The sequence below is a fragment of the Anopheles darlingi genome, chromosome 2 (assembly GCF_943734745.1).
Source record: "Anopheles darlingi chromosome 2, idAnoDarlMG_H_01, whole genome shotgun sequence".
Classification (NCBI taxonomy): Eukaryota; Metazoa; Arthropoda; class Insecta; order Diptera; family Culicidae; genus Anopheles; species Anopheles darlingi.
This window is the reverse complement of record NC_064874.1, coordinates 41036903-41046902: the sequence shown is the minus strand read 5'-3', so window position 1 is coordinate 41046902 and position 10000 is coordinate 41036903. Positions and strand designations below refer to the sequence as shown.

General features: G+C 49.3%; 5 protein-coding genes across 9 annotated transcripts in view; 3 read left to right on the top strand and 2 right to left on the bottom strand.

The window, feature by feature from the left end:
• Positions 1-10, top strand: part of LOC125949422 (prenylated Rab acceptor protein 1) — an 88740-nt gene extending 88730 nt beyond the window's left edge. The window contains exon 4 of the mRNA XM_049676418.1: positions 1-10. This exon is cut by the window's left edge and continues 610 nt beyond it. The gene's annotated coding sequence lies outside the window, so the exon portion shown is untranslated.
• Positions 1-5603, bottom strand: part of LOC125949321 (F-box/LRR-repeat protein 7) — a 5638-nt gene extending 35 nt beyond the window's left edge. The window contains exons 1-5 of one of the 4 annotated variants that reach the window (XM_049676272.1): positions 4886-5017; positions 2904-2930; positions 1615-1939; positions 549-1539; positions 1-478 (exon numbers count right to left, since the gene is read on the bottom strand). The exon at positions 1-478 is cut by the window's left edge and continues 35 nt beyond it. In XM_049676272.1, coding sequence (XP_049532229.1) covers positions 343-478; positions 549-1539; positions 1615-1939; positions 2904-2930; positions 4886-4930 — 1524 coding nt within the window. In that variant the 5' untranslated portion in view covers positions 4931-5017 and the 3' untranslated portion in view covers positions 1-342. Of the gene's footprint in view, positions 479-548; positions 1540-1614; positions 1940-2119; positions 2412-2903; positions 2931-3096; positions 3265-3504; positions 3909-4885; positions 5018-5466 lie in introns of those variants that run through there. The other 3 variants (XM_049676271.1, XM_049676269.1, XM_049676270.1) reach the window with 3 other exon arrangements.
• An 832-nt stretch (positions 5604-6435) lies between these two features.
• LOC125949372 (tRNA-uridine aminocarboxypropyltransferase 1) lies at positions 6436-7579 on the top strand. The gene has a single exon (XM_049676342.1). It carries the CDS (start codon positions 6581-6583, stop codon positions 7577-7579), a length of 999 nt encoding a protein of 332 aa, XP_049532299.1. The 5' UTR covers positions 6436-6580.
• Positions 7580-7610: 31 nt separating this feature from the next.
• On the bottom strand, positions 7611-8226 carry LOC125949458 (signal peptidase complex subunit 1). The gene is made up of 3 exons (XM_049676468.1): positions 8082-8226; positions 7874-8020; positions 7611-7805 (listed from the first exon to the last, which is right to left on the bottom strand). Exons 1-3 carry the CDS (start codon positions 8103-8105, stop codon positions 7683-7685), a joined length of 294 nt encoding a protein of 97 aa, XP_049532425.1. The 5' UTR covers positions 8106-8226; the 3' UTR covers positions 7611-7682.
• Positions 8227-8303: 77 nt separating this feature from the next.
• Positions 8304-10000, top strand: part of LOC125949355 (uncharacterized) — a 2767-nt gene continuing 1070 nt past the window's right edge. For both annotated transcript variants that reach the window (XR_007468661.1, XM_049676321.1), the window contains exons 1-3: positions 8304-8526; positions 8814-9386; positions 9468-10000. The exon at positions 9468-10000 is cut by the window's right edge. Coding sequence is in view for 1 of the 2 variants with exons in the window: in XM_049676321.1 (XP_049532278.1) it covers positions 8496-8526; positions 8814-9386; positions 9468-10000 (1137 nt within the window). In the remaining variant the exon portion in view is untranslated. The remainder of the gene's footprint in view (positions 8527-8813; positions 9387-9467) is intronic.

The window sequence follows — 10000 nt, the reverse complement described above, 5'->3', positions numbered from 1 at the left end:
TAAGGGAATATTTTCTGTTGCAGTTAAAGCGTGAGGCTAATGACATACCACTTCTAAACAGTCAAATCTATTAGTATTTAAACATTAATAGATTGCTTTTTTCTCCTTTTTGCATTGAATTTATTTGTCTGAAAAGAACGCACCTTTGGCAAGTTTTAGTACAGTATGAAACATCCTGGGCACAAATTGAACAACCATTGCTTCAAGTTCAAACCCGTATCTGGCTCAACAAACCATCTATTCCAATTAGTATTATGGCATCATCTTTTACAAAACACAACAACAACCAACAGAAGCACACGCTTTAGGAGCAACCACCTTGCCACACCGCCGGTGAGGGAATTAGTTGAAAATCAAATCGTTGTAATTGCTGAGCACATGATAAGCCGACACGCGGCAGCTGGTGGTGGTGCGAACCACCGTCGTACGATCAGCACGCTCGAAGTTAGCCTTTACCGTTTCATAGTAGCGTCCATCGCTGTGGAAAGTTAGAAAGAAAACTTGGTTAGAATGGCATTTGAACAAGCGCCGGAACTCGGAACACTCACTTCAACACGAGGCAGCGCAACTTAAGACACTTGACGCGAAGCAAATCGATCGCTTTCTGGCTTTTGTCGGAGAAACGCAGATTCTCCGGATCCCAGCGCAACTCCAACCGTTCCAGCTTGGTACAGTGCGAACCGATCGTATCCATCAGCTGATCGACGTGTATGTTACCGCTCAGCCGCTCCGTGGTACCCATCACGATGATACGAATATTGGTGAGGATCGGCATAATCGTCATCCACAGCTGATCCGTAATGTGCGTCATGCCGGACAGTACGCATGCCTGCAGCTGGGCACCGTAGCGAGTAATGAAACGGGCCAGTGCCTCGTCGGACAGATTATCCGATGAGTCGAGGTCAAGTGCGAGCAGCGTCTTCGGGTTTCCACCTTCCATCCAGGCCTTCAACACGGAATCGTTGAATCCATTGATCTGGCCCGCACTCAAGAAACGCAGCGTCGGTATTCTCGTAAGCACATCGATTAAACACTCGGTCGAAAGATCGGTTCCGGAGATGTCCAGCTCCTGCACCGAACACTTGTCCCACTCGGCCTCCATCACGTACTCGGACTTTAGGCTAGTGCCGTTCATCAGCAGGCACTTGAGCTGCTTCGACCGGGCCAAGAGTGCCTTCAGCGTCGATCCCGTCACCTTGCTGCAGTAGTTCACCGCCAGACACTCCAGCTGGATGCAGTTCGAGCTGAACGCGTCGATGTGCGAATCGTCGATAAAGTTGATGCCGTACAGATTGATAACGCGCAGGTTCGGTGTGGCCGACTTTAGCTTGTGCACGTTAATCACCTCGTAGATCTCCTCCTCCTCTTCCTCGCATTTCTCGTACGTCCCGATAAGGTGCAGCACCTCGAGCCCGTTGATGAAGTTGTAGATCTTGCGCATGAAACCCTCCATGAAGATCACCTCCGACAGGCAGATGCACATGTAGCGCAGCTTTGCCGGGAATGCCTGCATCTCACTGAAATCATGTAGCTGCATAGCTGCAAGTAGGAAGAGATTAGTCATTAGCTCACGACGATAAAGACGATCGATCGATCGATGAATCGTGCGCTTACCGGTGGAGAAGTCCAGCAGCATATGGGTCAGGTTCGGGCACTTGGAGGACAGCTCGTGCAGCACGGTGTGCGTGATCAGCTCGATCGGCAGCTCAATGTAGCGCAGCGAAGGACCAAAGCGTACCGAGATCAGCTGCAGCAGCGACTCTAGTGAGCCGACATGCAGTCCCGATACTTCCGGTCGCAGCGACACGTTCTTCCACAGCTGCGTGTTGTAGGCGATCGTGCGCCAACGGCGACACACCATGGCCATGCGGCATATCTCCAAGTGGCTGAGATAGGAGAAGATGTGCAGTATCACCTTATCCGGTAGCTTCTCGATCGACTGTGTGGTACGAAAGGAACGTCACGTTAAACCGCGCACCGACATATGACCCTAGGGGTTGAGGCTATTTTGGGGATCGGCGGACCAAGAACAAGCCCGTCAACATGCATGCGGAACAGAAAAGCGAACAAAAAGATCGGATTGGAACGAAAAAAGGAAGAAAGAACGTCTTTATCAAACCGTATTGGCGAAGGGGCTTTTGCCATCCTCGGTGAAGTACAGTTGCGAAGCTTCCAGGGCCACTTGGTTCCACACATCGCTCGAGATATCCATTTTCCGTCACTTCCGCTTGTACGCCGTGCGATCTTGCGTAGGTTAGTAGTGCGTTAGGTACGAGGGAAACAATAGAATGCGCTCAAGACTCGACCACTGAACCACACAGAGAGTACAATCGTGCAAGCATAATTTTCCCGAATGCGGGTGAAAATTCTAACATCCTTGAGCTAGTGAATGTGTTTGTGTATATATTTGTGCCCGCGCATATGATCAATCTGGGAGTCATGCTCTCTCTTTTCGTGTCCGGAACGCGTTAAAGGCCCACAGACAACCATACAGTTGCGAGGCACTTCTCAGTGATGAGAGAGATGAAAATGAATTTTCATAAACCGATACACAACGCATCCGAAGATAAAACTCGCCGCGATCTCGCGGTGGTTGTGTGCGTGGAAGCTGCTAAAATTAAATAATGGTAAACGGTATGCTCCCGACCCGTGTCCCAGCGGCATTCAGTCTGGTTCATCCGTTGGCGCACGCGCCGTCCATCAGCGATGCATACAGACCGGGAGCATCCACAGGGACGTGTTGGCGAGAAATGCCTGAGGAAGTATTGTGTCTGTTGTAAGCGACGGAACAATCCAGAGGTCATGCCGTAATTTACGCATGGATTAGAGGTGTTACGATGGGTGATTATGGTTGCTATGGATACGGTTAGTTACGGTCCATCGGAGCGGCTTGTGTTACTAACCGTTCCTGCAGAGTGACCAAAGAAAAGCTGCAAAAAGATAAGACGCCAGAGGGCGAAAAGCGTTTAGCAGAAAGAAAGCAAAGCATATACTGGTAAGCGGTCAAGTTAAGTAGCACGTGAGCTCCTAAATCAATTGAAGCCAAAGCAAGCGTGGAGAGAACGGGGCGATGAGGCAGGTAAGTCATCCACTTACCATTCGACTCTGTCGAAAGCTTCCACTCGAGAAACTGTCACTATGAACTAGTGACGAGGAAAAGTTTATCGCATTCCACGCATCCATCCTTTTTATGTTTTCGTTACTTAACCAGAAAACCAAAGGGCCCTCAAACGATCAAGAAGGGCCAGAAACACCCCGACCGGCCTAGTAAACAATCGAAAAGTTATAGCAAACTCCACTTAAGTCACCAGAGATGGCACGATTCACGGAAAAATCATGTTACTCTTCACGCTACTGTGAAGCTAATGATATGTTTAAATTTTCTCAGAATCTTTAAAGAAGCTGCTTTACTCCACCGTCCAATGTACTGTACTCGGCTTCACCGGACAGTAAATCACAGATCAGACCATTAAGAGTGCTGTTTGCTTGCCATTTTTTACCCACCAATTGCAACCAACTTCTGTTTACTTCACTGCCGTTGATGTGACGAGCGCACGAGGAAATGATTTACGGTCGGTCGTAAAAAAACAAAAACTGGGAGTTAATTCCCCCCTTGTCGTGATTTCGTTGATACCGTAGGAATCAAGAGTAATAGACCGGCACGATACACCACGTGCGGCTTCGCACCGAACCACTTTCGCACTGCTACACACAGTGCTCAATGGCATTCTTTACTGATCACGCGGATCGCGCGTACAGCCTAGGATGAAGCGTTCCGATAGCAAACTCGACCCGAAGTGCGACCACCAATCGTTTCGGTCACGGTGTAAGAGTATTGTCGGTGAGAAATTATAATTAAAAGTGATTCTACGCGTATTCGATGTTTCACGTTGCCCCTCGGGTTGATTTGATTGTGTGCAAAACCGATCCTCATCCTCGTCACCAGCCAACCGGCCAACCAGCCAGCCAACCTCGCGACGCTTCGGTTTGAGGGAAAAATGGATCAAGGGGGTTCCCATACCACTGCCAGCAATGCAAATTGTTGCCTTTCTTATGATCTACACAAGATATCCGCATCACTTTCCAAACGAATTCCAAAGCAATATGGTGAAAATTTAATTAAAAAAAGGGATACGAATAGCCTGTTCGCCACTGGCAGGAACCAGCAACGGAACAGACGTATTTTCCTTTTTATTTATTTAACTATTCGTATTTTTTCCCAACGCAACTGCTACCAGTATGCCGCTGTGCGCCACGGAATACAAATGGCAAAATACCGCCATGTTCGCACATGCTGTTTATTTATCTGACACATTTTCTACATTTTCATTGCCTGCCGAGGCCAGAGGGCCCAGTTCGCACCCCCTCACCCCAACCCGTGCACGATGCGCTGCCGCGAAGTGGACGATGAATGCATCATCGGCGAAACCATCATTTTTCTTTATAATGATTGAACAACATTATGTCACGAGCTGCTGGCTGGTTGATGGTTACGATCCCGCCGGCCTGGTGGTGTTATAGCATTAGCGCGTTGCCAAACGGATCCCCACACTGTCCTTGTGCCTGAACCGGGGAACGTTGGCTTTGGACTTTCGTCAACAATTTTAATGGCTTCACTTCGGGTGTGAACCAAGGGGGATTCCCTTTAACACCAACTTGGTACGCGCGGCATGGCCTAAGTGCAATGCCAATGACGCATCCGCGGGACATGGACTACACTAAGCCAACCCAGCCACAGTTACTGCGATCATCACCTCTCTACACCGACCACCCGTAACGCGTCAATCAATTGCCGCATCAAATTACTGTAAAAATAGGATCCCTACCGGAGCGGAAGATCAGGTGTCACTGTTTCCCATTCTAAGAAAACTGGTACCGGGCCTACCTGTGATGGACGCTTCCTGAAGGTAACGGGAAATAGTAAATCCATCGTGACACTTTAGTTAACTTGCACCGATAACTAACTGCAGTACTCTCTCTTCGTGCGTGTCGCACCCGAGTGCAACGACGATAGGTGATGCTTAACTGTAATCATTCTCCCATGCACAACGGATTTCGGTTCAGGTTCGGAAACGCGATCATTGATCGTGAGAAGCAACGGCCTGATCTGCCGATGATACAGATTGAGCTTGTATTGATCGCGTATCGTCGATATCGTTGCAACGACGCTTCGTCGTTTCGAGGGATCTACCAATGGAGGCGCATGGTGCTTCACCATGCGCCTCCATTTATAGGCTTGCTCTATAGTGCACGATTTACTCGAATGCCCGTTTAAAATTATTGCAGCTAAACACAAGCAACATAGTGATTTATAGTGCACAAAAAGCCACGGTGCGTAATCGTAAAAGTGAACACACATTGTACACTACACGACAGAAACTGCACTGCTGCAAACACTGAGCACACACCGAGGAACCGCACTGCCCTCTGCAGAGGCCAACGGGGTTGTTCCATTCTGCTACTTACGCAGTGTGATATGAACACCGTTTTATGTGTATCTTCTTCGTCGTGCATATTAGTGCCGAGTAGCAGATTGGCAATACTTTGTCGTTGCTTAAAGGCGCTCATCTTTACAAATCACTCCGTTCGTTTCGTAACACTTTTAAGCGTTAACCGATTAATGGGCCAATGGCTATGCGATTTCTCGTCGACCTGCCAGTACCGGATCCAACAGCAAACTACCCGTACCGATCCATACGACGCGAACGTGGCGCACATTGGTGATCGGTCGATCTCATCAACCGCGGTTCGAAATATTTCCCGTACGTTTTGTTCCCTCGTCGGCCCATTGCAAAGCAGAAGCAGACGATGCATGAGTCGGCTCGATTTAAGGTGATGATTTATTTATATTGGCACAACATATATTTATAATGATCAAATTCACTTCCATCGTAACTCGATGGCCGAGCACAGGCGTTGGGACCGGCATGTGTGGTGGGCTCAGCGTCATGATTGGCAGGGCGGTTTCATTGCCAAGGTGTCTCATGTTCCTGCGCGACGTATGCAGCTTGCCAACTATCATATTGATCTCAGACATATGCTGCTGACATGGTGGTGCAGCGAGATTAATTACTTTGGGCTCGTGTTGGCATGGCCGATGGCGGCGAGAGTGCGAGTGAGTGAAAGGCCGGTGGCGGAGCAAATTGAGCGGACTAGAAGCGAAAGGTGGTACTATTCAATTGGCGCAGAAGCAAATCGACTACAAGAATCTACTTTAGCGATGTAATGGTAAACGTGCTTGCTGCGATTGATGAAAACTGAGGTGCACATTCCAGAAAGCGAGTATTTTTTTAAATTTTGTACTCGTTTTTATCGTTTTTTATTTCGTTCGTTGTATTGTTCATTTCGTTTTACGACAGAATTTATCGTTTTATCCTGTTCCTTCTTGTTGTTGTTGTTCTTCTTCTTTTCGGGCGCTCCGCGAAATCCGCGAACAAAAAGAAAATCTGTAGTTTTTGGAACAATTTGATGAAGAAAAAAGAGCTGGTAGTGAATTTAAGTCGTTTCCCAACTCCCGCCGTTCTTCGCTGTGCAAAAGTGGGCCGGAAAAGTGGAAACTTTTGTCCTTTTTGATCTTCCAATGGCGAATACAGAAGATACCGCAACGAGAGCGGACCCTTTCGGCGGTATGGACATCGCCGACACCGATTTCCTGATGGGCGTGGAAGGCCGCAGTTCCTGTCCGGTGTGTGGACGATCGCGAAAGTTCTTCTGCTACACCTGCTACGTTCCGGTGGCCAGCATCAATGACCGGGTGCCGCGAATTGCGCTACCGGTGAAGGTGGACATCATTAAACACAAGAACGAAATCGACGGCAAGAGCACGGCCGTCCATGCGGCCATCCTGGCACCGGAAGATGTCCAAATTCACATCTACCCGAACATTCCGGACTATCGAGAGGAGGAGGGAGTGGTGCTCATCTTCCCGACGCCCACCGCCTTAACTGTGGCCAGTTTATTCAATGGGGAAACGTATCAGATGAAGGAAAACTATGGCTTACCGAAGGGCTACCACATGGGAACGCTGCTACGCTTCCGGTTGAACGATATTGTCGTCGATAAGCAGCCTCGACCACCCCAAGAAACCCGAAAAGAGGACAGTACGACGAGAACCGATGCTGATGAGGACACTGCTTTAAGGAGATTCCCCGTGCGGCGTGCCATTTTCATTGATAGTACCTGGAGCCAGTGCAGAGGTATCTACAAGGATGAACGGCTATCGGGGCTACGCACGGTTGTGATCCAGAACAGAATATCGCAATTTTGGCGCCACCAACGAAACAGTCCGCGCTGGTTCCTGGCCACGGTGGAAGCCATCCATCAGTTCCTAATGGAGCTGCATATAGCGGCCTGGGGTCTTGACAGCCGCTACCGCGGCCTCGAACACATTCATCTGAAGAAGGATCAAATACCGGAAGAGCGCATTTTCCTTCCTGCCGAAGGTCTCGCGGACGAGGTGGTGAAACCATACAACGGGCAGTACGACAATATATTGTTCTTCTTTCGGCACATGTACAATCTAATACACCAGTATTATGATCACGAAAAATTGAAAGCCTATCGCCGTCCACTATACTAAACTGGGTTTAGTAGACCGGAAACACAATGTGTGGTTGGTAGACCGAGAGACTCATTTTTTCGGTACTTTATTAATTATTAAACACACACAATGCCCAAGCCGGTTAGTTTTTCTTTTTCTTCTTCGTATCATCGGTTGAACTCTGTGATTGGTGCTGCGGATCGGGGCGAGCCTTCTGCCAGTTCAGCGGCTTTTTGCGGTAGATCGGCCATGGTGGAATGGTTAGCTGGAAAGAGTGCACATGACGACCGTTTATTTTACTTGGCCTGCAATATTTGGTCCAGGGAAACTTACAATGGATGCCAACAGTACGCCGGCGATTAGAATGTAGACGGTTTGCGAAAACTGCTGGATGATGTAGCCCCAAATCAAGCCCACTCCTCCGAACAGGGTGATGATGATACGGGACAGCTTCTCGGCCCTTCCTTGGCCCTCAAAGTCCTGCAAGTAGATCGTGGCAATTACTTCAATGGCGGAGGAAACGAACAACGGAGAAACATACCATGTGCGTTGCGATATCCAGCATTTTCTAAACGTTTTCCGGCTCGCGAGATTTTCTGCCAGCAGGTCAACAACTTTTTCCTCTTCTTCTTCTTCTTCACTGCATCAAAACAAACACGTCAGAGTTCAGAGCTTGCCATAAAGTAGCCATAAAGTGACCCACATAGCACGACCGGCGAACCGCGAGCCGCACGATCCTTTTTGCACGGAGCCGTGTTTTTTATTCTTCCGTTTTCCGCTTTTGTACATTCCGGTTTGCTTGGTTGCCCTTCTGACTCGGTGTTAAACCTTCCATTTGTTCAAGTGATTTTGTATGACTAACTATTAGAGGGAGCTTCTTCCGGATTCTGGCGCTCGTGCTTTGTGCGGTGGAACAGAGTAAAATTATTTCGGTGCCGGTGCTGCGAATCAAATCATGTCGAAGCCGAATGTTCTAGTTCTTGGAGGTAAGTGGCCGTGAAGTGGTTCTCCAGGAAGTAGCTAAAGCTAAAGACGAGTTGCGCAACGGCTCCACACCTGATGATAATTAAGTTAATGTCTCATAATTACGCACGTCCGCGATCGATATGTGGTGCTGCACCGCGGTCAGGGGATGTGCTCAAGGCCGCACTCACAAGAGGATTCGTTGCACCGGCATACCGCAAGCCAGCACCATTATCGCGGTTCATTGCCATTGCATTATCAGCGGCTTATTGCACTTTTCTTGAAACCTCATGCCCCACGTTCGTTCTAGGATGTGGATTCATCGGACGACACTTGGTGCACTATCTGGTAACGAATGATCTCGCCGGACGCATAAAGGTGGTCGACAAAACGCCTCCTCTGATGGCATGGCTCAATCGTGCGCACAGCGTAGCATTCGCCGACGAACGGGTCGAATTCACGAGTGCCAATCTCATCAATCCCGCCTCTTGCCAGAATGCGTTCCGGATGACCGAACCGGTGACCATGACGACGACGACGACGACGGCTGTGGGAACGGGATGGGATTTTGTGATAAACTGTGCGGCTGAGACGAAACCCGGCCAAACGGATCCAGTGTACGAGGAGGGCATTCTTAAGCTGAGCGTAAACTGCGCCACAGAAGCGATCAAAACGGGGGCCAAACGGTACGTTGAGCTCAGTACCGCTAGCATGTACTCGGACGAAAAGGTCCCGCAGAAGGAGGACTGCCCGGTAGAACCGTGGACGATGGTTGGCAAATACAAGGCCAAGGTGGAACGAGAGCTGATCGCGATGGAGGAGCTACCCTACACCATACTTCGGATTCCGATTTGCTACGGTGTAGGCGATCGGAAGGGACTGAGTACGTAACGAGAGGTTCCCCTGGGTCGAACCGTCTTTAACGAATGTACTATCTTCTCTTCTTTTTCGGAATTCGGAACAGCTCCTCGGCTTATAATTGCCGGCATTTACAAACATCTCGGCGAAACCATGAAGCTACTGTGGACCGGTACGATGAAGATGAACGTGGTACACGTCGAGGACGTGTGCGGTAGTATCTGGGAGCTGCTGCAAACCGATCGCAGCATCCGGGAGATCGTTAACGTGTGTGACGATAGCGATGCAACGCAGGCAACGATCAGTGAGCTGTTGGCGGACATTTTCGGCATCGAGATCGATTACTGGGGCATTACGATGTCGAACATGACGAAGCTCGACATGGCCGGTGCGATCGAGGAGATCAACGATCGTCACCTGGGACCGTGGGCTGATGTGTGTACCCGGGACGGTGTGCTCAACACGCCGCTCACACCGTACATGGATCAGGAGCTGTTGCTTCACAAGCATGTGCACCTGAGCAACGAGAAGCTGAAATCGTACGGCTATCAACTCCGCCGTCCGCGTATAACGCGTGAATCGTTGGAGGAAATAGTGAAGGATTTTATTGGAATGAACCACTTTCCGCGCACTTTACTC

What these genes read in the sequence shown, in the direction of transcription:
- LOC125949372 (XM_049676342.1), top strand. Translation starts at nt 6,581, where the DNA reads ATGGCGAATACAGAAGATACCGCAACGAGAGCGGACCCTTTCGGCGGT.
- LOC125949458 (XM_049676468.1), bottom strand. Translation starts at nt 8,105, where the DNA reads ATGCTGGATATCGCAACGCACATG. An exon ending in TGGATATCGCAACGCACATG is followed by an intron (nt 8,021 to 8,081) that starts GTATGTTTCTCC and finishes ATCTACTTGCAG; the next exon opens with GACTTTGAGGGCCAAGGAAG. An exon ending in GCGTACTGTTGGCATCCATT is followed by an intron (nt 7,806 to 7,873) that starts GTAAGTTTCCCT and finishes CACTCTTTCCAG; the next exon opens with CTAACCATTCCACCATGGCC.